This window comes from Tetrao urogallus (genome assembly GCF_951394365.1).
Source record: "Tetrao urogallus genome assembly, chromosome: 10".
Taxonomy (NCBI): Eukaryota; Metazoa; Chordata; class Aves; order Galliformes; family Phasianidae; genus Tetrao; species Tetrao urogallus.
The window spans coordinates 15,705,494-15,733,144 of NC_136823.1; the positions used below are offsets into that span (position 1 = coordinate 15,705,494).

A 27,651-nucleotide genomic window follows, 5' to 3' on the forward strand; every position below is an offset into this window, starting at 1 on the left:
CTGACATTAGGTTTCATTGCACAACTTCTCTCTCTCCGCAGTGTTTTTACTCATGTTAAGTAGTTCCTCCCTGTGGAAATAGTGCCACTGCTTTCAGTAGGACTACTCATGGTAGACACTAAAACTGAACATGAGTAAACAGCTACCCATGTGTGATGGAGCATACCTAGTTGTTCAAAGTCCTGTGGTGTGCAAGTCCACGGGCTGTGCTGGGGATATGTGCATACTTGTGCAAAATTCCAGCCAAATGTCCTCCAGGTCATGTTGAAATTTCTGCAGACCTGAGAATGAAGATGTTTCAGTAAATCACTTTGGAAAGTTGTCTTTTCCTCTGTTCTAAACAAATCTCCTTCCTGTGTTGTTTGGGTCATGCTGGCTGAGCTTAAAAAGTCAGAAGTGGAAGAAACTACATGTACAAAAGGATAGATCTCGTGGTATCTGTGTTCATGCCAGGGAGTATTGATAGTAGCAGGTGGGCTCTGGGTATGGCAAGCAGCATTTTGGTAGCACAAAGTTAGCTTTGCGCTGGTCGGATGTCACAGATCTGATGTAAACTTTGTAGTGATGCTTCGGTGGTGTAAGATAAAGCTCATCTCAGTCTTGGCTGCTCTGCAAACTTGTGACAAGGTGGGTTCTGTAGGCTCCTAGCATTGTAGCTGATGATACTGATTGGAGCTGCTGCTCCATGAGAGTGTTGGGCAGCTGACTTTGAGATAGGCAAAGGAAAAGTCCCATTGATAGTGCCTGTTATACAGACATCTTCAAAATAACAGAGAGAGGAAAAAAAGTAGATATTTATTTAGATGATCCCGAAAGACAGAGTATTAGATGGGAGAAAAGAAAGCTGAAGTGGTACTGAGCCAAAGAACCCTAGGGGTTCCAGGGCAGAAAGGCTTGGCTGCCAAATGGGGCACATTCAATGGCAGGCATACATCCACACCACAGATTTTGGGCTTTTGCAGCACTCCCTTCATGAGTATTTCAATAATCTCCCTTTGAGGTGCTCTGAAGAAACTGGGAATGGGCGAAGAAAGAATAGAAAAATCTCATTGCTTCAGAGGAGCCTGGAAGTGGGAGAGTGCTTTGAGTGGCATTCGTGGAGGCTGCCAGTCCCACATAATTTGTGTAGGAAGTTTCTCACCATTACAGTGTGCAGGGATGCTTCTTCTCCCTTAGTGACCTAATTTTGGTGAGCGAGGACTTTCCTGCCTCACTTTCCAAGTGGCAGCAGGAGCCAGCAGGAGCTGGAGCCCGTGTTCAGCACTTCCCTGGTTGCTGGCTGAACGAGGGAACATGTTTGGTGGTCTTGTGACTCCTCTCTGGGAGTCACTCTGCCGGTGCATACAGACAAGGTGATGCTTAATGAACAGAATATGACAGTGCTGCTAGAATAAATGGGACCTCATGATACAGAGCAGCCCAATGCAAGCTTCAGATCCCACTGTGAATAACTAGTTGTGGGTTATTGGATTTTAATAGAGTTTTGCCAAAAGAAAACAACTTTTTTTTTTTTTTAATACAAAGCACATGATTTTCCTGTGAAAGAATGTTTACAGACTAGAGCTCATTGCCTCATCACTCAATGTATCCTTGATATTTTCATTTATGTGGTTTCTTGTTCAACACATGTTTGAATCAGATGACTTCCACTCATTTATCTGCATTAATCTACTGGGATTTTAAGAGTGAAATGTCAGTCAGGTGCATGCCAGACATGCAATAAGCACTTTTTATTTACTCTGCTTCCCAGCTCAGTTCCCTGGAATTCCCCCTCTGCTGCTTTCTTATTCTTAATGTCCCCTTTCCAGCAAAGGAAAACAGGTCTGGAGCTTTCTCTGACCAATTACTGAGTCATTACATTTGGAAAAGGCCTCTAAGATCATCTAATCCAATTGACAACCTACCAACAATGTTGCCCAGTGAACTGTGTTCCTTAATATATCTACATGTCTCTTGAACACCTTGCATGTAAGGAATGCATAAGGTTAGTGCTGTGTGTGGGCCATAAATATATGCCCTGGCATGGTTTTCACATACTTCTATAAGATTGCATTATTTTGATAAATAGGGAAAATCTGGAAATCCAGAACAGAATCTAGATAAAAGAAATAGCTGTTTTTTCCCCCACGCTCAAAGCAGTGTACCTAAGTATCAATAATAGCATGATGGATGTGCAAGAATGATGACAAATAATAAGCATGGGGGTGGTGTGATGCTGAGCAGAAACATCTTGATGTTCGGTGGTGTAAGACATGCAACTTGATGTGCAGAGAAATGCTGCATCTATTCTATATGTTTAACACATCTAAACCACACGTTGCATATTTGCTCTGGTTAGGTATATGTAGAACACTTACCTGGTTGTTCTCTGCACAGACATCATAGGCTATCATAGCTGCTGGCAGTGGTGCTTGTTGCACAGATTGCATGAAAACAGGGCAACATCTGTCAGTGAGCACTTCAGGCCCCCAATTGCAAAACTGAATGTGAAGAGGAAGTGTGCTTCTGTTGTCTCCTGAGTGCTTTAAAAAAAAGCAAGACAGACTCAAGAACAGAACTACTTCTTAATGAGGCCTACAAGTTCTTTCCAGTACTAACACTGTAATGAGCTCAGACAGCATCTCCCTAGAGTGCTGATATGGGGTTTCAAATGCATCTGCAGACACTAAAGGAACAGTCTTCCTGCTGAAACCCATAGCAAAGGCTGCTCTGCTTGTCCTGTTGGCCCTGATGGCAGACAAGCAGGAAAGTGCTTGCTGTGTGCTCAGCCACGTAGCAGAAACCCAGAGGGGCACAACATACTGGTACGGGTGGGCGTATGGTTAAGTCCTCTTTGCATGTGGATCTGCTGCTGAATTGTACCGATGGCATCCAAGCTGGGCAAGAATCCTGCTTGCTTGGATCTGCAGTGCTAACGGGGCCTGCAACTTCTCAATAATTATGAGGTGCTGTGATTGCACATTTGCATTTGCTGATGATGCCGACATCTTTCAGAAGAAGGTGTAGAGAGTTTTGCATGACTTTCAGCTGGAACACAATGTCATCAACACTCCCCCTCCCAGGCTGGTGGAGCAGCTCTGATTGCTTGCAGCTCTTATTAATAGACTTGCTAACATCAAGGAAAGCTTTATGAACACTTAGGATACAAGAAAGTGCCAGAGACTGCACCTTTTGCTAATAATATGGAGAAAATATAAATAATGCATTCTATGTAAAAGACTTACGGAGATGCTGGCAATGATTGTGGCTGAAGTGATCACTTGCAGTTGTGGGTGTGAGGCAAGTACTGCACTTCTTGGTAATCATTTACAGTTCTGGGTCAGAGCAGCTGTGCTGCCTTGCTCTGGCACTAGCAGACAGATGAGAGCTCCAAGCCCAGCACAGAACCCTCCAGCCCAGGTAAACATGCGGAGGTAACTCTGCCAGGCAAATCTGGCTGCTCTGAGCTCACACCTACCTCGTACACTTAGTATGCTGCTGAGCAGGGGCTTTCCATGTTGCAAATAACTTTGTGTTAAGGCTTGCTGTGCAATGACATTTTAATGGAAATCACTAGAGGGTATTTTCTGCATTCTCCCACAACAGAACAAAGTGTACTTTTTATTCCATTTTGCCACAGTAATGGCATTAACTTCTGGGAAAGTAGGCAGCATGAACTCCAGGTCTGGCTTTCTTATTGAATAGCTCCTTGGAGGGAAGACAACTCACTTTAGCCATGTCTATGAAAGCTGCTCTGCCAAGTAATTGAGGCCATGTGAAGCAGCTTGAATACCCGGTTCTCATAGTACATCATCTAGAAGGATGTGGAAAGTTAAGCCTCTTGTCTGTTCATGTATTCTAGTCACCTAACTGTGTAAAATTTGGTCCAGGCAATGGTGTTCTTTTCCAACTCTCCTAATAAACCAAGTCATGTTGACATCAGTGCTTCCCAAAGAGTTGCCAGAATGAGTGCTTCAAAAGCAGTGGTTCACACTCTGTTGTTGGGGTCATTGCCTTGCATGTGGCTGGCTTATGGGTTATGGTTTTGGTATAAATTGACTTTCTCCCAAAGTGCATTGTGCCCTTCCTCTTCACAGACCAAAATTAATGGTAACAAGAGAAATGGAGAGTAAGAGTTGATAAGTGCACGGAAGGGTAAACCTGATGACACAAAGGCATATTGCTGGCTGGTGGGCAAGCTGTCTAATTTTATGCTTCTTGTATGGATACATTTGAGGTAAATATTCAAATTTGTCCTTGGATTTATACTGAAAGAAGGAGCATCCTCTCTGTATGGCTGTATGTGGGTTTCAGCTGGAGTGCAAGCATCTCAAAACCAGGTCTTTGATACATTCTTGTGACTGACTATCAGGTCATATCAGCTTTCCTTCACAATGGGTCTGACAAAGTCTACTTTTTTAAACCAAGTCTCTTGCCTTCACAGAAAAGATGCCTTTGGCAAATCATCCATTCCAGGTAGATGGAGGCAATGACACGGAGTTACATTGCCTCTTGTCAGAGCAATGGTAACTCACTGAAAGAAAAGGGGGAAAAAGGTATTAAATCCCTGCTGGGATTTCTGCAGTAGACAGATTATGAACAAAGCACTTCATGATGACTCAAGAAGAGTTTTGGGAATCTTATCCTTCTGTATTGCGTGGGTCTTTTATAGTACCAGTTATCTCTGTGCAGTTTGGAGTTAAAGGATTGTGGAAATACAGACAATGAGAAAAATGAAAGGGATTCTGACTTCAGGTAGGGAATGTGTATCCTAAGACGTTTTGAGAGGGTTTGTGCTTCATGGAGCATGTGTAAAGGCCTGATGTGAATCAGGGAAATGAGGACCTTAGTACGCGAGTTTGTGACTACTAAGTACAGACGTTTGTATTTCCAGTGTATAACCTTGAACTCTTAAAAATAATGGAAGTTTTGTTCTCCAAATAGCTCTTGTAATGAAGCCTCTTTCAAAAGACAGATGAAGCTTGGGAAGCATTCACAGGTCTGTATCAAAATAGAAAGCTGTAGAAAGTTCTTACTGAGAAAAAAATGTCTTTCCATTCAAAACTGTTATTGGGCAGCGGGGAGACAGAACAAACACCTTCCCCCTAAATTGATTGGATTATGTATATTTTGGAAGGAAAAAAAAAAAAAAGTGACTTTGGTTTCACCTTTTATAATAGGATTTTCAGGAACAAATTTAGACCTAAGTGTTGTTGATGTTAAGATGACACAGTTTCTCAGGAAAGCTAAGAATAAGGTGCCTGTGGCCAGCATTCCTGGGCCAAGTCCTCTTTTCTTGATGCACTTTGCTCCCTGTTAAAAGCAGTTGCTCACATGTCCCTACAGGTTGTGCTGGTTTAAATACAACAGGGAAAATCTGGCAGAGCTGAAGCTCTCTCTTGACTTTAAGCAGTCTAGTTAGGCCAGTACCTGTACTTGGGGCAAACTTATTGAAACCAGTTAACTCTATAATCAGTTTAACTAGCACTGATGCTGCACCAAATTATATTAAATCAGTGTTAGAATTTAACTTGGTTTATCTGCATCTGCTGTGGCCTTTGCGCCAGTTTAATCTGCAGATTTGTTGCACCAAATAAGGTTGTCCCCACAAGCTTTATTCCATTGCTTTTACTGAGTTTTAAAGGTTTGTTCCCAGCCCAAATGTCACTGTTGAGTGGCAGCACGTAGTGTCTCACTCTGCTGTTGCTCTCCCAGATGTAGCCCCCCAGGTCCTCTGCTGGCCACAGACCCAAGGGGAGAACCCTCTGATGTCTCTTCTCCATCCTGCAGTCCCTCCCTAGGCCAGGGAAGATGATAGAATCATAGAACGGCTTGAGGTCCTGGATCATCCATTTAAAGATCATCCATTTCCAATGCTGTCCCATGGGCAGAGACACCTCTCAGTAGACTAGGCTGCCTACAGCCCAATCCCACTTGGCTGCAGGATCTGCAGGGTTCCTCACTGCGCAGAGATGTGGTGGCCTCCAGCACTGTCTGCTTGGAGCTAGCAGCATCTGTTCACTCTCTTAACTGTGGAAATCTTGAAAGCTAAGTCTTTCGAACAAGAACTGGAAGGAATAACTGAAATCCCAGGCAAGGGTTTTTTTTTTAATGTTTCCTAAAGCAGAGTCAGGATGACATTGCTGTTGCAGCTTCTGTTTGTGCTACCACTGCTGTTGCTAACCCGTGTCATGAGATAGCATCTGGAAAGAGGAACGCATGAAAATCAAACCCTTAAGGATACTGTGTAGTTCCCCTTGAATTTTTCTGTCACCTACCCATTTAAGTACAGAAGAATATGGTAGAGATAAAGAAAGGGCTTGGGATTAGTGCATGACTCATTAAAGGAACAGAATTCATTCAGGAGCCCAGCTGCAGAATTAATCACCTTCAGTTCTGCTGATAAAACCAGCCTGGGACTGACAGCATTTTAGACTTTGTTCCAAGTATGGTGAAGTAGTCTTAGAAGCTCTATTTTAAAATATGACTTCTGCTTATCTATCCTGGGGTGCTCATGAGAGAACCAGAAATTTTCCTATGAGAAGCAGATGCAAATCTTGCAGGGAATGTTTTTAGAAGTGCAGTGTGGGGTGAGTTGTCCTGCCTGGATGTGGGGCACCCAGCCTGTTATTCTTTCTCTCTCAAAAAGAATTGTTGGATTACCCCAAAACATCTGTCTACTTCTGGTGTCTGGCAATCCCTGCATGCAAATGAACCATGTGGAATTATTGCACTCTATGTGGCTGCTGGCCTTCTTGTATGTCAGAGTATTCTGCCCAGTAAAGAGAAAGGGTAGAAACAGTTTCTTGCCTCGCTCTGCTGGAGTAATGCTGTTCTCATCCCAGATCTCACAGCATACAGTACAGAGTATGAGTGCTAAGGCCTGCCTGGGAACTTTCTTCAAAATTGTCACATGCCTGTTTGCTTTTTTGAATAGCAGCATTGACTGCTTCCTTTTCCCTTCAGATGAATGCACAAACAGTTGCTGTGGGGAAATTCTTTCAAACTGGGAACTCTGCTGAGTTGGGTGGCAAATGTTTTGCCTACTGACAGAGATACCAAATGATGTTGCTGCTCCTGATGTCACCAGAGATCCCCAAACTGCACTTTGAGTGACAGTACTGATGGGAGAACTGTTTCAAATGGCATTTATAGGTCAGGAGAAGAAAAATACAACTTATGGGATCTGTAAGCGAAGCTGCTACAAATGAGGGTGACAAGGAGTAACCATCGAGGGGAAAATAATCCTAACAATAAAGCAGCTCTGCTCAACATGCTTGCTGCCCATGGCTATGTGGTTGTGAGAGTGTTTTGGACCTGCTCGCAGATCTCGGGCCTTGGAGGAATGATAGTGCCACAGAAAACCTACATGGGAAAGGTCTCAGTGGGGTTATTTCTGTAATGTAATCAGTGGAATAAAACTCAAGTTCTGCTACTGATTTGATGTATGACCAGTGACCTTTTTGGTGTTTTATTTTCCACTTTGTCAGTAATTGCTCTTCCCTGCTTCCCTAAAGCAGCTGGACATCCACAACAGGGAAACACTCAATGCTCCATAGAATTGCTCTACAGAAATCTAGTACTCATGACAGCACAACAGCCACTTCTTTAATTTCACTGAATATCTCTTTTGAGTTTGATTTCCTTTATTTTTATAGCAAATTAACTGCAATATTGGCATAATAGGTTCACCTTCAAGCACTCTGTTTGTTTGGGGGGTGTGTTTATGTACTAATTTCCAGCTTCGGCCTAGGGGAAGTATTGTTCCTTCTCTCTGAAAGACAAGCTCTACAAGAGAATTATAAGCACCAATGCCATCTATTATGAGAAGAGCTTTTCGTGACTCAGCAGAACGCTGTCAAGGTCCCAGTTAGCCCAGGTACAGTGAGATATTGCCCACTGAACACCAACTGTGTGCTGGCCCAGAAAAGGGGTGAAAGACAGAAATAAGGGCTTTGTGGGGCGATGAAAGGAAAGGCGGTGTTCTCTGTGCTGTGAGCTGTGCGCATGCTGCTACTGAAGCTGCAATATCTCTAGAGCAGTGTCATTGCCTAGGACATAGATTTGCATACTGGATCTTTAGAACTAGTGCTATAATTAAAACAAAGCTGAAACTTCATATGCTGTACATTTTGAACAGCAGAATATATCATTTTGCACCTAGAAAAATAGAAGGAAAGCCTTACAACCAGCTGCGTCCTGCACCGTGCTTCCTTGCACCATCCTTCACTCATAAAAGCATCTCATTGATCTCAAGGAGCTCAGCTGGAAGTGCAGCTTAGCAGTGGGCTTTTTGCCGGTCGTTCTCACTGTTTGTTTGGTGGTTGCTTTTTCCCCCTCCGTTTCTCCCCCAAAGCAGTTAGCAAGCCCACGGCTCCTCAGAGCTATCCCTACCATCTGCCAATGTGGGCTCAAAAGAACACTCTTCGGGGCCCTATCCAAGTTGTCGCCTCTGATTCAGATTCAGGGAAGTAATTGCTCTCGCTGTGCAGTCACTGCACAGAGTTTGGAGGCTGCAGAGCCATTTGGGACCCAATGCTGATATTTGTGCTCAACTTTGCTTGCGTGGGGTGCGATGTGAGCGGCCAGCCAGGCTGTTGCAGTCACAGCATCCCTTTCTGCAGAGCTCTGGGATGGGATGCTTGCTTGTGTCCCTGCTCCTGCAGCAATCCATCTGGCGTACTTCTCACGATTTCTGCTGCAAATGATTGAAACCCCACTGTTTTTTGTTTTTTTTTTTTTTAAAGTAATTTTACCAAACCTTTCTCAGCGATGTTTATGGTTTGTTTGTTTGTTTGTTTGTTTTTTGATCATTTATAAATGCATGTAAAACTTGAATTGAAATTGCTGTGCTGGAAATTCACCCCGTCCTGGTACGGGAATCCCCGGCATTCTGCATGTATTACCACAAACCTCACTCCGTGCCGCCTCGACACTTTCCCTGCACATCGTTTGCATTCAGAGCGTCCCTCCCTGCCTCTCAGCGCACGCCGAGCCCGTCCCGCTAACAAGGGCCGGCCCCCAGCTCGTACTTTTCCACTTTGACCCCGAAACGCGGATTTTCGGGACGTCACGGAAAGCCCCGCCTCGCAAAGGGGCGGTGACGTCACGCCCAGCTGCGCTCAGAGCCCCGTGACGTCACGCCGCGAGCTCCGAGCGGGGCGGGGGCCGAGGGGCCGCAGGTGGGCACGCGTGGGGCTCGAGCCGTAGCGTTGCGGCGGGCGGAGGCGGCGGCCCGGCCCGGCCCCGGGGCGGACTCAGTACCGGGCGGGGCGGACGCGGCGCTGTGGGCGTCCGGGAGCGGCGCGGCTCGGCTCGGAGCGGAGCGGCGGTCACCTCGCGGCTCTCCTCTCGCGGCGGCGACGATGCAGGCGGAGTCGGGAATCGTGCCGGACTTCGAGGTGGGAGAGGAGTTCCACGAGGAGCCCAAGACGTACTACGAGCTGAAGAGTCAGCCGCTTAAAAGCAGGTGGGCGGCGGCGGCCGGGCCGCGGAGGACGCGCTGTCCTGGCGTGGATCGGGGCCTGGGGGAAGGGAAGGGGTTGGGAGCGGCTGCGATAAACGGCACCGGAGGGGAACGTCCTGCGGAGCAGCGCGTTAAAAGCAGCCATTGAGCCGGTGTTTCCTGCAAGAATGGCAGTTTTGTTCGGCCTGCGCGGGGCGGGCCCGTCCCCGCTGTGCCATTATGTAAAGGGCATTGTCGGCGGGGCACGGGGCCGGCTGCTCTGCACTGCTTTGCTCCGCACTGCTTTGCTTTGCTCTGCGCTGCACTGCACTGCGCGGTCCCGTCGAGTTCCACAGCCCCGGCCGGACGGGGACAGGCGCTGCGATGCGCTCCGTGCTTTGCGCTTTGGCTGCGCGGTCGCCGCAAGGTCTCGCGTTCCGGGCCGATCTCTTTCATTTGACTTTGAAAGCAGGTGTGTTGTGTGCGAGCGAGCGCTGGGGATTGGAAACTTTCGGCGGTGTTTCAGCTTCTTTCTGAAGTGTTGTTTTTTTTTTCCCGCAGATCCGCTCTTTATTCTTACCCAAAGCGGCTATGTCGCTTAGATCTATTTTTTTTCTTTTTAAGAGGAATAAAACCACACAGAGTTCTATTTCTTTTGGTATATTACTGTGCCCGATTTCACTCGTGGTGCTGGAAGTGCCCCCAGATGCCCTGAGCCCTCCTGCTTTCTGTGTGTCTCCACTCTGAGCTCTGGGCCAGGAGTGAGCCCTCACCTCAGCACCAGGTTCTGCTATGGGTGGATCTCATTGCAGCCGGGGCTGTTAGCTTGCTTTCCCAGTCACGGCTTGTGCTTCTGAACAATGCTCTGCGTCCGGCAGTGTGTGTAGCTGGAAAATGAATGGGAAGGTAAATATTAAAAACTGCTGGAATGAACTTGGATTGCGTTGCGTGTCAGACTGACTTCAGATGAATTCTTGATCGTGCTCTGAGTGCTGAAGAAACACGGCAGTTCATAGTGAAAGACGTGAAGGGTGCAGAGGAGGCGGACCTGTTGCTGTGGAGGCAGCTGGGGTGGTGTGGGGTCAGTGACCGTGTTGTAGCAGTCACCGTGCAGGTCACCAATTCACAGCTATCAGCCTGGATTGCAGCAGCCTCAGGTTCTGGCTGGTGTGCGCTACAGTTTTGTCCCTTTGTGGTCATCTCCTCTGTAATCTGTAAGTTGTCTTGCACAAATGTTACAAGCACTCTTGGCTCTTGTGATGTGCTGCCTTGCTGTCACTTTGGGCTTCCCTGACTTTCCCCAGTATGTTGGCTGCTGTGCTGACCTTGCTGTGTCACCTGCCTTGTGTGCAGCTGTCACCTCCAGGTGAGTCCCAGCAACTCCTGGCCACGCTGGAGCTGAAGAGCCAAGGACCCAGACTTCCCTGCTAGGTCCATGTGAACCAGAGCCAGACTGATGGAACCTGATAATGGGTGGCAGAAGTTGCTCATAAAACTGCCTGCTTCATAGTGTGCAGATTATAATCTGTGGGAATTTCAGTAGTCCTTCAGCACTGCTCAGGTCTCAACCAAGCCTGACGGGTGGTCGTTGGGGAATCCAGCATCACTGTGCTGCTTTCTTCTGTAATGCAATCAGAGTAATAGCACAGCACTGGGTTCAAATGGTGTCATGATGGGGCTGTAGCCACAAAAACTGCTTTCTTACAGTCCTCTCTACAGCTTTACCCAGCGGAGCAGGTGGAACAGAGGCAAGCACTGGTATTAGGGGTTGGGGCTTAATAATGATCTGCTACTTTCCCTGTTGAGAACTGCTGATTTCCTAGCAACATTCAGGGCTTTCTCTGATGCTTTTTAACAATAAGAAGTGAGAAGCATCCTCAGCTTACTCACAGCACTGAAATTGTGAGTAGATAGAAAAAGGCACACTGCTCAGCAGTACATAGCAGTGCCAGTGGCTCTGACCCTTGAAGAAATGTTTTATTGGCACGTGAACTTGGTCCTGGCTGCCTCTTTTTCAGGTCTTGTTCTCCTCGCATCCTCCCCAGTTGCTTGTTTTTTGGTGTATGACATCCAGCTCGATATTCCTCCTTGTTGATGTGCCGTCTCAGTTAGTCTATCCACATTTCATAATTCAAGTCTGCAATCCAAAGCTGCCAGGGGTCCAATAACAAAAGCTTTTTGCTGTAAATACTGTACGAAGTTAGGCCAAGCCACAACTGAATACTAGAAGCCAGGGAAAAATGTCAGCAAAAAGCTTTAATCACAAGGGACGAAAAGAAGTCATTGGACAAAGATGCATCATTTCCAACCACGTTTCCTAAGCTCTCCAGGTCTGTAAGAACCTAGTTTCTTGTACAAAGCGCTAGATACACTTAGGGTTCTCTGGAATTTGTTGTGGTTGAACATCTTTGAAAACTGAGATGATGGTTTGGTTGCTTTGGTTTCTCCAGAGTGACTCCTCGCTGTGGGAGGAAACTGGATTTGAACTCATGTCTCAGTGGCTGGGCATGGTTTCCTTCCCCCTCTTCACATTTGTACTTCATTCCTCTGCTGCCTTATTTTTGGAGACCAATTTATGAGTACACACTCTTGAGTACATACGTGCCTGTGTAATGAGCAGGTAAATAAGGTTTCCTTTTTGGTGTAAGCAGTGCACAGTGAAATGGGTGGAGTTTTATTTTCAGACAATCAATTGAAGAAAGTAATCAGTGATTGCCAGAAATAAACACAGATGTCACCTCTGCACGCAGCCACCAGAACACAGTTACAGTACATCTGTCACAGTGCTAACGTGGTTTCTTTAAAACATTTGACTTGTTAAAGCTCTACTTTGGGTATCAAACTGGGATCTTCAAGGGAGGGCCTCACAGCCTGCTGCTGTTGCTCGCAGTTGCTGTAATATTTACTTTGTCCTCTTGCCTATTCTGCATGCTGTTACCACTTATTGACCCTGCTCCTGCCCTGTTCTGTACGCGTTTTCCTTTGGGTGGATATTGATTGGGTACCACTGAAGGCACAGCTTGACCCACTGAGGTGCACACAGTGCACTGAACTGACCCAAATATGGCCAAAAATAAAAGAAAAAGATTCAAATGCTCTGTTTTCTTGAGTCCCTGTAATGTGTGTGCATTGGTGTGAGCTGCCTCTGAAGTGCCAGGACATAATTATCAGCTGTTGTCATTTACTTCCTTGCTCTAAATAAAGCCACATACCTGCAGTTAGGTTGCTGCTGGTTGTGCTATTTTCTTTTACCCTTTTGCAGCCAGTTTATATTCAGACTGGTTTGGAACGATGGCAGCTACTGGAGTTATTTTTAGTGGAAAAAAATGATTAGGAAATGCTTTTAAGTTGTGTTAGTTGTAGAGGAAGCTTGTTCTTGCTTTATGAGCAATAGCATTGAGCTGTAGAGTTTGTCATTGCTGCGGCAGTGATGTAAGCTGTCTGTACCTTACTTCCATCTGCTTGTACCTCCCCTCTGCCCAGCTGGGATCCCCTGGAAAGCACTTCACTTGCTTCCTCCTGATACTGTGCTGAGCACTGAAGACCAGATTTAATAGCAGCTTTCCTTATAACGCCCTGTGTTTGTTGAGGAAACATTAATGTAACCAGAGGCAAACGTTTCTGAGATGTGTGCTTACTGTGGAGCCCAACAGGACTCTTCTGAAGTGCCTCAATCTGCAGATGATCAAATTTAATTTTGCAAATGATCTTTGCAGCGTGATTAAGTTTGAACTTGATTACATTGAGGCTTCTCAGCACTGAATTTGTGCTTTACTGGAGGTAGACTTCATAGACACTGCTATTTACGGATCTTATTTGAGTGTTTTATATTCTGGTTAGGTTCTGCAATGCAGTTTGTTCAGGCTACTGCTTACATCTGTTCCAGTTGTGCAAGAAGTGGAAAATAGACTTTATTTAGAACTGGTCACATGTGCTCCCATCCAGGAACTGTGTCTCAGCGTGCTTAAAAAAATAAAAATGTATCTTGGAGGAACAGATTTTAAAAGTTCCTGAAATATTTTTCAGACTGTTATGAGGATCGTTATGTATTTTAAACTGAAAGGTAATAATGTCTGAGTTGGAAGTGGTATGAAGCTCGTGTTGGCTGAAGGCAATGGTAAGGGCAGTGGGAGCAGAGCTGAGCTGGAGGTCTGTGTCTTTGAAATGTCTTCCGTGGTGTTTCTGTGAGTCAGTAATCCCACCTTTGTTCTGCACCTCACATTCTCTTCATTCCAAGGAAGCCCTGTTAGCCAAATATTCTTGTATTCTCTTACTTTTGAAAACCGACTTGAGAGGAAAGGCTGTAATTGGCGTCTCTGTTGTGTAAACATATGGAGACAATAAGAAGTTGCACAGAAAAATGGTATTTCTTTTGTATTAGGAGCTGGTACTGATCTGTGTAACAGAGCGTTTTCCATTGTGAAAGATTCCTGTGACCTTTTCTCTTTAGAGGAGCTCTCTCTGCTATTTGCAGTAGGCCTTTGCTGTTCAGCACGGAAACAGAAATAGCCCATGAAATTCTGTTCAGCATTTGCTTTGATAGGAGCTATTAAACGTTACCTTTTCACTTCCCCAGCTTGCTTTTCTCAGGAGAACTGTGCTTGGCTGCCAAGCTCATCATGCAGCACGCAGATATTTTGGGATGGAGCTGACTACACTGACTCTGCACCTTTGGGCAGATGCATTTATCAAACTATTGGCTGCATTCGTTGTGAGTACACACTCTACATGAGTTAAATCCGTGCCTCACTGCTGAGCCTCCCTCGCTGGCTAAGACTGATTTCGACAACCCAGGTTACAACTGGAATTGGTCTATTCTTCCATTTTTCATTCTGTGCTGTGTGTTTGTACGTTGCACTCTTTGTGATGGTCTCAGAGGGCTGTTCCAGAACTGTTGGAGGCAGTGTGACCAACTCCTGCTGCACTGTGTGATCAGGATCTAGAAGAAGAGAGCGAAAGACACCCTTGGATGCATTATCTTACTAACAAATTTTTCCCATCTGTACACTGCAGGATTAGAAGTTTAATAGGAAGAAATCAGTACAGCTGTTAAAAATGAGGGTACAGGAGACAACCCCTGTTTCTTTTTGTGTTCCCTAACGAGCCACTTTGAGATGTTGGGAGTGAAATGAGAATAATCTTCTGTTTACTTTTCTGCTAAAATTGAAATTGCACGCTGACTGCTAATTGTCTTTGGAGCACAGTCTGCCATTTCAGCTCCGGGAACAAAATGAGAGTCCAGCTTTCATTAAGCTGCTCGGGCCCTTGGCCATTATTGTCTGTCTCTTTCTATTTAAGATTCTAAAAGTTTTCAAAATATATTATGGTAGTGTTTGTTCTTGATAAAATTTATTGTCTTTCCCTATCGTTTTTGCCAGATCAAAGATGATGTGATGAGGCAGGGTAGCCTGGTAGATCTTGCTGTACTGTTAACTACTACATCCCTATATATTATACTGGTTACTGTTTTGCTGCTGGGAAGCACGAGGCAGCTACTGATTTGCATATAATTTCACACTTCATTTCATTTGGGGGGGAGAACAGCTTAGGAAAAAAGCATCATATTCTAGACTCATGATAAAATAATGCTATTGCTTCACCTGCAGGAGCTGTAAAGTGCTGCTGCTGATTTGAGCTTCAGGACCTAAATAGTGCATTCCCTATGAGGGCTGCAGTGTGCCCTCAGCCTTTGTGCCTAGGGATGGCAAGAGGCACAGCTTTGTGTGCCTTCTCAAAGCACTCTGTCCTGGTAATGTTGGCCACAGTGTCACCTTGTGACTCACAGGAGCCTGGCTGTTGATGTCTATGGGCTTCATCTGAAAGTAAGGATTTTAAAGAGGCCGTTCTTCCAGCATGGCATAGGTATTGCTGCTCCACGTGAAAGAGTTGTGAACGTGGATAAGAAAGGCTTAGAATGCAACTGCTAGTTAATACTTCAACCAGTAACAGTGTGCTTGGATGACGCTCGCTTTTTCTGGTAGCATCTCTGCTGCAAGGGCTGCTGTTGTGTTTGTGCTAGCAGCTCTCTGCTCAGCATGCAGCCATGGCCGGGTGGGTTGTGCTTTTTCCTTCAGTGCTTGGTGGTTCTGAGTGACTATCATGCAGCCCCTTGCCCTGCCCTGCTGCCAGCAGCTGCTGCGAGGACCGGCCAGGCAGGTTGAGGGCAGAAATGTGTTGCTGCTGTATATAATTACAGCTTCCAGCGTCAGCCAGCAGGGCTGCTCGCTGCGATGATTGGTGCCTGTACTGCTATGTAAAGCAGAACGCGAGCTTAATGCCGGGTTTGGGCTACTATTTTAATATTGTAATTAGCAGCCTTTAGCAGTAAACAAGTTTTTTTTTTTTTAATCAGTTCCATGAAGATTATGCTTTCACAATTTAAGCAGACGTGCGTTTGCAGACGTGGGGAGTTTGTTTCGGGAACTGTGTATTACTTGGAGGAGAAGAGCATTAAGGACAAACAAATACCCTGTTTCTTTTTCTTTTTTCTATACCCAGTGTATTTTGGGCTTGGTTTTGGGCAGCCGGAGGGTGATCCTGTAGTCACTATTCAATGAGGATGTTTCAGCTAAGAACAACTGACACATTTGAGGCAATGTGGCAATCTCTTGGATTCATCCTTTTAAATGCTTCCCAAAAAAACGTGAGCTAGTTTCACAGGTATGTTCTGTTTCCCTTCGTGGCTGATCTTTGGGCACAAAATGAACTTAAATCTCTCTCAAGCTGCTGCTTTCATTGGTTGCTGTGCGTCAGGTTGGATATTAGGAAGAATTTCTTCTCAGAGTGGTGAGGCACTGGCATAGTAGTGGGATCAGCATCTCTGGAGGTGTCCAGGAAAAAGGTGGATGTGGCACTGAGGGATGTGTCAGTGGCCGTGGTGGAGGTGCATTGGCATTGGATTAGGTGATCTCAGTGGCCTTTCCCCCCTTAGTGATCCTATTATCAGTAGACTTGTGTGGCTTGTTGGGCTGAGCCAGCCTGGCTTTCTCCACCTACTGGTTGCAAAGAGTGAGGAGACAAGAGGGCTGAAGTTGTAGGGAGCAGGAAGGTTTGTATCTGCTCAGAATTTCATCGGTGTGCATGCAAGGGTGACGTGCATGGTTTGGCCTGCTGTTCCATTAAATGATTTACTTGAGATGAATTTGAAGAGAAAAGGACTTTGCATGGGGAAAATTAGTGTTTTGGGTATATGGAAAGATGCTAATCAGCTTTGAGATATTTTAAGCGCTGGAGGCTTGCCAAGTTGATGTGTCTCTAAGCATTAGGCCAATAAGAGGTACCGTAGTTTCAAAGTGTGGATGCTATGACACCATTCCTCTTCTTCAGCACAAAGTGCTATGCGAAGAGTAGAAACCTGGCAGGGCAGGGATTTTGGGATCAGAGAAACCAGAGGAGTAACGAGAAAAAGAAGTGGGAACCACTGGAATGTTCTGAATGAGGGATGCTTCAGAGAATGGAGAAAGGGATGATTAACGATCTTTACTAATCTTACTCCCAACCATCCTGTTGTAACATGTAAACACATACAGAAAATAGGAGTTACTGTGATTCTTTCCGGGCTAGAAGAAGGCAGCTAAAAGGCTTGGGATGGAGCTAACTCAACTGTAAGCTGCTTCAGGGTGAGGAAATGGGAGCAGACACTTGGAGCTGCCAGACACTGAGAGGTGAGGAGTGGGGGCAGGAGGGGGCTGTGGTCCTGGAGCTTCACACTGCCAAGCTGAGATAGTGCCGGGAGCTGAAAGGGGATGGTTGAGAGATCTGGAGTGGGAGAGCCGGGCTCAGCCTTTGTGTACGTTCATTGCTTCTTTTCAGGATTCTTTGAGGTTTCTCTAAATAAAGAAGGAGAGTTTGTGTAAAGCAAGATTTATTTTGGAAGTGCTTTTTCTGGACGTGACCCTGCATGGTGATAAAAAACAAGGCTGTAAAGTCAGAGTAGCAGTACGGAGGGAGAGGGCACAAAGCAACCCCTTCCTTCTTACAGTGCCTGTGTACTTCACTCTAAATAAATAAGTTACAACCTCGGGGTGTGAAATCAGAGATGAGATATGCCAACGTGCAGGAGGGAGATGATCTTACAGAGAAGCAAAGGGAGAAACTTGCTCTGGGCTGCTAGGAGCACAGAGAAGCATGAGGCCTCTGCAGTGGGTCTCTTGGGATGCCATTAACTATTGTTTGGGTTTCTGCTCTGCAATCTTTGTTTGTACCAAATATTTACAGTTTTAGCAAGTTCATCCCGGACATCAGTTTGCCTAGTGAAGGAATGGGCATGGTTATGAGTTGTGGGGATTTCTTGTTTATTTATTGCTGCTGTAAGACAAATGTCACTGTCTGATATTCTGCCCTTGGAGAAGGCACAGTGTAAATCTGTTAAGCTGCTCCTTTGTTTGTTAGTTTTGTGCATAATGAGTTTGGAATTTAAGATTAGTGGTGTGCTGTGTAACTGCTTATTTTGTGACCTCATCCTCCCGTTCTGCTTGCCTGCTTGTCCACCTGTCACATCCTGTTGGGCACCTAGGGCTATGTTCCTTTGGTTTTGCATTGCATCATCTCATTTCTGTGTGTTCTGCACCTTAGTGGAATTGGGGGGGGGGGGGGGGGGGGGAAGGCAACAAAAAAATAACAACCAAAAAAGAACAAAAACCCCCCTGCAAAACCAACAGAAAATACACCCATGTGAAGTGGGTGTTTATATTCATTACAGAATATGTGGGGAAAATGTGGCTTCAGGGAACCATGGAGTGGTTTGTGCTGGAAGGGAACTTTCAGAATCACCCAGTCTGGTCCCTGTGCTCCAGGCAGAGACATCTCTCATCGGACCAGGCTGCCGGTCTCACCAAACCTTAGTCAGCCAGTGGGGGATGTAAGAATATATACTGCAGACAGCCAGTGAGCCATGGCTTTTTCAACGTGTGTCTTCAACAGGAGCTGCTCCATTTTGCCTTGTGTAATGTTCATTGGGCTGGTAGGAGCTGGAGTGGCTTAGGAACACAGTGAGCATCCACCTGGGATTGTTCTCATCCTGCTTCAGAAAATGATTTTTTTGGAGTGGAGCAGCTCTACCAGGAAGCATGGAGGATGTGCTCACAAATTAGATCTTTTTCAGCCCCATCTGTTCCTTAAAGGCTGTTAGCCAAGTTTCAGCAATTGGGGTCACAGCTTGAAGTACAGGGAGCTGCGTGAGCCCTGAGTGGTAATGTTTGCAGCACAGGCAGTGGGATGAAGGCAAGACATTCCTAGAGTTATGGGAAGCAGAGGGGTTAAGCAAGGGGTGAGGAAATTAACTCTGAAATTGGTGATTGAAGGGCTTCCCTTAGTGGTATGTATTAGTAGAGAAGAATATGAGGAGTGAAGGCACATACAGGTCACTTCTTGAAAGCACTTCACCACCTTTTAGGAATGTGCAATAGTGTGTAGTGCAGCAGGAGAAGCCAGAATCTGTAGAAGCGGGTAATTTCCAAGGAGTGAAGTGAGCAAGGCAGGAGATAGACCATAATCTTGTTCTGTCACAAACTTGTTTTGTTTTTGTTTTTTTTTTTTTTTTTTTTTTAATTTAGCTTGTTGCACAATTTACAGTTTCAATCTAATTGCAAAACTATTCTGCAAGTGATAATTTGGTTCCCAGCTAACACAGCTTTTGTATTTACCACACAAAGTGGTCCCTGGAGCTGCCGGCCCTACTGATGCTGGGGCTGGGCTGACTTTTGTGTGTCACAGAGATCTGCATGGAACCTTTGTCCCTTGGGATCATCTGGGAGGTAGCGGCGCTGCCTCGTGGTGATGCTGCAGGCAGAAATGTCAATCTTGGAATGAAGTTCTGCTGTTGGATTTGAGTGATTTCGGGTGCTGTCGTACCATTACCCGATGCGTGTTTCACATCTGTCATTTAATACCTTTGCACTGAGGAAGACCAGGTTTATGAAGTAACACGATGTAGAAAGTCACAGTATCTGTTTTTGTTATTGTTTCCAGTGTTTTTAATTATTTATTACTGTGTTTACTTCTTTCTTGTGGCAAGGACTCTCCCATCTCTTGAAATCCCAATTTTGCAATCGCTATTCCCTGTATTGAAGTGCTTCAGTATCAGGCTGTGCTTTTGGGAAGTGCTAAATTTGGCTGCTTGCAGACTCATCCCAAGTACAGAAGACGTTCAGTAGGCGCCGTTTGACTTCATGCAGTGCTATCAGGAACACTTGGCTTTGGGAGCTCTGATGGAAATGTAGTTCCTATCTTCTATATAGGAGAAATCAGTGATGAAATTAGAAACTGCATGCATTTGGTGAGATTTTAGTAGCCTGCAGAGCACCCTTTGCAGCAGAAAGATGGGTTCTCTGGAGCTGCAAGATGGTACTGATTGTATTGCATTTCTGCTGGAACAAAAATATAACTGGTTCAGCATTTGCACGTTCCACTTGTGCATTGTTTTCGCTTTATTTTGTGCATTTAGAGAATGCTGTGCTCGGCAAACTGCTGCTTTAGTATTTTCTGTGGAATGGAAACCATCTGGATAATTTAACTGAATTTTATCTAAGGTCTTGGTAACAGGCTCTGTTCTGTTTCTTGGCATCTTGCTTGATGAAGATGAGAATTCGAGTTAAAATTCAAGAAGTTAAATAAGGGCTGGTTTATGACCCGGAATTTTAGAAGCAACTTCTGCTTATTTGAAATCTTAAAGGTATTCAACATATTAAAATGCTATACGGTCTCTCCCAAAAGCGTTTTCCCTGAGCAAATGCCTCCTGTAAGGCTTTTTCTTTCTTTCCCTAATGTACTTTGAATCTTTTGTGTAGTGGGACTTGCAAGTTAGGAAAGTGTTCAGCATTTGTGCTGCGGCTGCTTTGAAAGAGAGCTGTCATAAGCGCATGCTAAAGTTAAGCATATGCTTAAAGGCTTTTCTTAATTAAACTGCAGTTCAGAAAAACCCTTCCATGTCTTCTTTATTTCAGACTCCGAATTAAATCAATTGGCTTTGTACTCATAGGTTTAAACTTGTTGCAGCCCTCGGGTAACAAATATGTTGGAGTCCCCCACCCCTGATCCAGCAAACCTGTAGTGCAGGAGCTGTGCTGCTGTGCTGAGGTTTCAACGCATGGCTTAAAAATGGTGTTGGATTGGAAGATGAGTTTTCAGTGTATGGCAGGTTAAATCCAATGGACTTCTGAGCCTGACACCATGATTTGGTGTATTCCACTTCCATGTGTAAGAAGGAGAAGTAAGAAATCATCCTAGGTAAAGATAAATGCATTATCTTTGTGACATGAGATGCTCAACAGGAAGACCACCATCAGTCAGACTTCTTTTTCCCTACAGAAAGAGTTAAGCACCCATTTAGTTTCTGATGTCCTGATGATAATGTTGGCTTGTGTTATTTAATTTTATTTTGAGTGAGATGAAGGGAAGAGATAACATTCTCAGCGTTGGTAGGTTGTAGGTGTTGGGGGGAGAGGCAGTTAGATTTGCCTAAATGGTGATGAATGATTCTTTGAATGCTTTGTGTGCCCATGATATTGACACATTCTGGTATAGGGTTCATCCAGTAGAAGGAGCAGTTTGTGACTGCAGCATTCTGAATGGGAGCTTTGCTGCTGGCCTACTCTCAGATCTCATATGGAAAGGTTCTGCACGTTTGGAATAGAGCTATTTTCAAGAGTCGTCAGATTTTCCTGGTGGCTGGAGGAGTCATTTCATCGAGTCCAGCTTGGAGCCACATCTTGTTGGCATTGGGTTCTTCCAAAGGTGGAGACCTCACGGCTTCCCTAGGGAACCCGTTCCAGCATTTGTCCACACACAGGCTATAGAACTGGTGTATGTTTGTTTATTTGTTTTTGCTTCCCTTGTGCCTATCTCAGGTAGAAAATACTTGTTGAATTTTCTGTCGCTGTATTGAACTTCATAGTACTGTAGGTTTGAAGGGGCTGAACCATTTCACCTCAGTTGTGCTGTTTCAGCCTTGCTTTTGTAAGCTGGACAAGGGGAGTTATTTCTTAATCTAAACTGTTGCATTTGGTCATTCAACCAAGCCGTTGTCCAGGCATTGGTAGGGTGGGCAATGCTTGTACCCTTTGCCTCACCTTGGAGTGGCTTCCTTGTTTTGACTCCATCTTGGTTGGTTCTTCAATGTGTTGTTTTCCTACATGGCAGAGCTGCAAAGCATGCAATGAGCACTTCAGCTTTGATGCAGAGGTGTCCAGTGCACAGAGCTGTGCCTCAGTGCTGTTTGTGCAAAGCTCCTGACAGATGCTCATTGCCTGTGATGTTATCAGCACTGCTTAACATGTGTAATAATAATTCCACAAGGCTGTTGACTAAAACATTTCAGCTCTTTGATGCACCAGCACTAACTTGTCTGTTATGAATTCATATATGAAGTTAAAATTGCTTTTAAAATAGTAAACATGAACTTTGGCTGTTTCTTGCTTAAGGGATAATTCTAGAATGTGTTCTTCAGTGCCTTTTGTAACATGGAACTGCTTCTGTGTTCCTCAGGACAGCCTACAAGCTTTGTTCAACAAATAACACATGCAATTGAGTATCTTGACTGTTCTGGCTTTGGTTATCCTGTGTGAAACTATCCAGGGCTTGCTTTTGGCAGCTTAGGGACCAGCAAACTGGAGAGCTTGCAGAAATTAAGTGCAAATCTTTAACAGGGCTGTTGATCACAAATAAGAGCCGGGTGCTGTGCCATGCCATTGCAGTCTTCGCTTGGTATCAGAGCAGTGAATGTGTGCTGACTGTAAAGGCTCCAGTTAGTGCTGTATTGTCAGGCTCTGGCATGTTTTGGTAACTGTAGTTGACTGGGAATAGCAGAACATGGAGCATGGAAAATAAACCATGTTTATTGCTCCAGTTTTTGTTCCTTCTGCATTTCCAGTAACTGTTGAGAAATGAGCAGAAAATTCAGGGTGGGTGTTTTCCCAGAGCACCACATTCTAGGGGAGAAGGCTGATGTCTTTGTGCTGCTTAGAAGCTCTGAGGCAAGCTGAGACCCTGAGCTGGGTGGGCTCAGTCCTTGTGTGAGCTGCTGCTTAGTAAAGCTGTCTGGGCAGTTTAACTCTGCAGTACTGAACTTCAATTAAGTTGTCAGGTGTAGCATTGCTTTAGGCGTTAATAGAGTTTTACTCTCACTTAAAAATCTGGTTTAGTAATTAACCTCCATGTTATTCTGAAGCTCAGAAGTCGTTTGTTTAGTGCAGCAAATCTAGTGCCGTGTGAATTAAAACATGGAAGATGTTCAGTAATGAGAAATGGAAACAGGAAAGTGCAGAAATTGGATTATACGCAGTTTACAGGGAACTGTGCTAGATGCCCAGTTTTGAATTAAGAGTTTAATTCTGAAGGCACTGCTTCGCTTCTGTATTTGGATAGTTGAGGAATATTCTGTTTTATATAGGAACTGAATAATGGATTTCACTTGTTGCACACTGACTTGTAGTTGCACTCAGTCAATGGTACAGCTTTTTCTGCAGTGTGCCTTTGGGTGACAGCACAGTTGCCAGGAGGTGCAGTGTGTTCAGATGCTGGATGCGAAGTGCCAAGAGGACTGTGGAACTGCTCCCGCAGTTCTGACTTTCCCCAGAAAATTCCAGACTTAGAGCTGGCCTATTATTGCAATAGTACCCATGGCTCTATGCTTTCCAGGACTGGAGGGATAACATTTCATTGAGTTATACAGGCTGACTTGCTTTCTTGTACCCCAGCATTTCCTTCCTACTGTCGGCAGGCAGAGTGAGATGGAGAGGAGCTGGGGGGGGGGCAGGCAGTAGCAGCAGGCAGCTGCCATGCCAGCGCAGTGCTCAGGCTGCAGCCCTAAACGTGCTCCAGAGCAAAACATCCTCGTGCTAAATCTCCTCCAGTACATTTCAGAGGTAAACATGCTGGAGGTTCAGTGTTCTCCCAGCCATGTCCCGTATAGCATGGATACGTGGAATCCAAGCCTCAATCATTTCTAACTTCTGAGTGATTCAAGGAGGGAAAAAAATATAGCTTCATATCTGTTACTTAACTACTTTACTTCAAAGCAGTAATTTGGGGTAAAAGTTCATCTCCTGCTTGCCAGCAGGACTCTGCACTGTTCGGGGCGTGACTTTGGGCTACACCTGGTGTCCTGTAGCTATGGGCTGCTGCTGGGAGGGATGGCTGTGCCCAGCTTTGCCTCCAGCCACAGGTCTGCTCCCTCCCTGCTGAAGAAGTGAGCAGCTGGGGCAGCTCCTTTCAGCCGTTTATCTCTCTGAGGCAGTCGGAAAGGTCCACATGTGCCCAAAAAAGCTTTGTTTTCCTTCAGCTCACAGCACTGTGCTGTGGCTGTGCAGTGTTAAGACCCAACCTATGGAGGATTGAGGACCATACACAAAATTATAGAATGGCCTGGGTTGAAAAGGACCACAGTGACTATCTAGTTTCAAACCCCCTGCTATAAGCTGGGTCACCAACCACCAGACCAGGCTGCCCAGAGCCACATCCAGCCTGGCCTTGAATGTCTCCAGGGATGGGAGGGTAAGTCTCCTCCTTCCATAGCAGCTTGCATTTACATACAGTTTGGGACATAAAATTGTACCACTGATTTAAAATCAAAGCAAAAGGGATCTGTGGTTACAACTGGCCTGTGCTTGGTTTGTACATGGCTGAGTGTTGCTGCCTTAAAGCCAGTATTCCTGTGGGAAGCATGATGTGTATCATGCCTACATTCAATGAAATGAATGAGTTTGGTTTGATGGCTTTGTCATTGATTTTTAATGTACTGAGTCTCTTAAATGAGAGAGTGGTAATGCCAGCATTCTTGGTAACCTGACAGGGCTCCCTTCTCAAGCTTTATGCTGCTCTATAGGCGTCACATCCCAAATGCAGTGAATCACTGAGCTAATCATCTTATGGCTCGTGCATAGTTGAGTTAATTCTGTGTAATAATTTACTGATGTCAGCTATGCTGTGGTAGTTATCTATGTGCAAAGTCCTGGTTCATAGCAAATATGATGTAATGCTCGCTAACACAAACCTCTCTGGCCGTAGGCTAAGCTGTCTTAGTACACGTTTGCTGTGATCTAACAGCACACGTGGCTGTGCTTGCTCCTCAGCTGCTGAATGGTAACGTGTTAAACCAAGGTGTTTAGGTTGGCTTCTTGAGTCTCCCTGCCACCATCCAGATTTGGAGTCAGTTGCTTCGATTGTAGCTGTGATGTCCAGTCCATCCTGTGTTAATTTGTTTTCCACAGGAGACAGAAAATGTGTATAATGGATGAAACAGGATTGAATTCTTTCAGTGTGTAGCCATGGCTGGTAACTGTGGACTAGTTTAGCAGGGTTCACATCTGTGTTAGCTTTCTGAAGACAACATGAAGCTATTATGCAGTTACTACCCACTCCAGGATTTGCACATCAATTAGGAGAGGCTGCTTACTCATGCTCCTCAAAAGTTGTGCCAAAATAGCAGTTACATTATGTCAGAGCCCATATTTTCATCCAGGACAATTAATCAGGATGTAAACCTTGTTACTCCTCAGTAGCTTTGTGTATGTGCCTGGGACTTTGATACAGGGTGCTTCAGAAGGTTCAAGAAGGCTCCTCTGCAGTTGGCACACATCAGGGAAATTATGATGAAATGTGATGTTATTTTTCCAGCAGTATATCTGGGAAGTTCCAGCAAGAAAGTTCTCTATAAACAGCTTTGCTCTGCAGTTGTAATTTATCCTACTTTAATACTCAGGATCCCTGCTTGGGGACACCTGTGTTGCTGTGAGGTGTATACAAGCCTGGAGTAGGGAGGTGCTTCCCAGCAAATCTGCAACCTGAGAGGAAGGAATGGGAAACAGATGGCTGCAGGAGGAAAGCATGAGGCAGTGCTGCCAGTGCAGCAAGGAGGCCTTGCTCCCTGAGTACCTGTCAGCATCCCATATAGGTACCTGGCACCTGTGTGCTTGGCATTCTGCTGCTTAGATCCTTCTTTCAGCAGCTTTTATGTTCCAGGTTGCCCCACGATCCCTTTGGATCTTGTGGTTTCCTGGTTGTTCCAGGAAGTCATCCATGGTGATGTAATGCTCCTGCTCTGCTTGTGTGTGCCGCAGAACCACGTCTGTTTACTTTCTTTATGCAACGCTGCATATAAAAGTTCTGCAGGCAGATCTTCAGTGCTGCATGGACCTCTTCAAATTAATAAAAGCTGTGAATCAAATCCTGGCTTTTGCTGAAGCTGGTGACTTGCTTGTAACGTTTCTTCTCAAATTTCAAGAGTCTGTGGTTCTGGATGCCAGCCCTGTCTCCTTGGGCAGTCAGTAAAACTCACTATGGTTCCGAGACTGATGGTAGCAGAGCTGAGGACAGATGCAAAATGTCAGTTCAGATGTGATGCGACAAGGCAGTAGTGCATTTGGAGAAGTGTCAAAACCTGTTGTAATGGAAACAGGAAAATAGTGGCTTTACTGAGGCTTCTGGCCTTAGACAAGAACCTGGAGATCTGCCTTGTGACCTTCCGGGCTCTCTGCACATATGACCTGCCTTATGTGCTGTATCAGAGCTTCTTCCAAAGAAAAGGAGAGGCTCAAAAGTAATCCCAGGAGCTGTGTGTGCCGAGCCGTGTGCAGCAGGACAAGGGTTCTGTAGAGGGGGAAAAAAAAGCACTGCCCTGCTGAAAGCATGGTCTGAGGTCTGTTCAGTAATTCTTGATCCTGATTCAGTCTTCTGTCTGCTTTGCCAAATGCCTTGTAACGCAGGGAAAATGATAACTCAGAAAAGATGATGTGCAATAAAAATAGTAGCGCTTGCTCCAAATCCTCCATACGCTGATGGCTGGATTTTCAGGCGGTAGATTCCAGTGAGGCGTGCCAACAGGCTGCATACCTGCCTGTGATGTGGCCCTCTTTCCATGAAAAGCCATTTGGGTTAGAGACAAGGGTGAAGTCACCAGGAGTCTGTGGTATCTCTGTGAATTAGATCCAATCATGTAGTTTATTAGAAGAAATGAAGCAGCATACCTCCTGAGGTCCTAGATGAGATTCTTGCTTTAGGAATCCTCTCCTGTTTCCATTTATTTCTTCCCTATTGGAAAACTCATAGTGAGTGTATATAAATTCATATCATTAGAGACCATCTGGAAATAGCTATAGCAGACTAAATTATGTCTAATGAAAACTTTCTAAAGATCTTTTCTCTGAGGGAAGGGAGGATGGAAGCCTGGAAAAAGAAAAAAAAAAAAAAAAAAAAAAATCCAGATCATTAGATCAGGGTTCAACTATATGAAATTATGGTAATGTTTTCATTTGGAAAAAGCACAGAGAAATTGAATTATGATCGAATGCAAATGCTGAAACATTAAAATTCTACTTAGCCTGTGGCTGTTCACTTAGTTTATTCTGTCCTGCTACCTTCAAAATGCAAACAACCATAACATCGTTTGACCTATCAGAATAAAATTAAGTATAGGAAATGCAGTAATACAGGTTTGCAAGGGAAGAAGTAAATTTAAGCAAATAGTCAACTCCTGGATTTGGTTGTCCCAGAAGGCTGTGGAGGTATTAGTAGGTTCCAAAAGGGATTGGGTGCTGGAGAGGCACTGGGGAGCAGAGCATGGGCAGCAGGCAGGTTTGTAGAATTGTAGAATGACTTAAGGTGGAAGGAACCTCAATGATCACACAGTTTCAACCACCTCTCATGGACAGGGTTGCCAAGGTTGTGTGCTTGTCAGTTGGAGGCAGGGTGCTGAGCTGGGTGGAAATGTGGAATTCTACTTATTTTGTGCGTTTGCCCAGCATCTGGAATTTGGGTACCAAGTGACTGAGCTCTGTCAGGTTTGACATCTGGTTCCTTCTTTCTTCAGTTACTTCAAAATCAGGAACTACTCATCAAAGCCTGGACTTAATGAATCACTGCAAATGCCTGATTTGTTGGCAGCTACATGCCACCCAGCTTCACATTCTGTTCTGCTGCCATAATTTTAACAAAATATTGGAACTATGCTCCCCCACTCAAAAAAAACCAAGCAAGTCAAACCCAAAGTATTCAGAGATCTGGGAACTAATATGCAATCCTCCCCCAGTTTATTTGTACCAAGTGTTTGGGTAGGCCTTGGTAGTATTCTCAGCTGCAGAGCAGGTTTTAGTCAAGAAAAGCTTGGCTGTCGTTTATTCTGAGGAGGTAAATGAGCTAGCTAATCTGGGACTGATGAGAAAGCTCATCTGAGTTGAGAACTCAATCAAAGACATCTGAATCTCTGAGTCCGCATGGAAGAGCTCTTGGATGCC

At 45.1% G+C, this 27,651-nt stretch overlaps 1 protein-coding gene across 2 annotated transcripts in view; it reads left to right on the top strand.

The window, feature by feature from the left end:
• Positions 1-9,344: 9,344 nt before the first annotated feature.
• The window catches only part of MITF (melanocyte inducing transcription factor), a gene marked incomplete at both ends in the record, with an annotated part of 85,054 nt that continues 66,747 nt past the window's right edge, over positions 9,345-27,651 (top strand). For both annotated transcript variants that reach the window (XM_079540515.1, XM_079540516.1), the window contains one exon: positions 9,345-9,448. In XM_079540515.1, coding sequence (XP_079396641.1) covers positions 9,345-9,448 — 104 coding nt within the window. The remainder of the gene's footprint in view (positions 9,449-27,651) is intronic.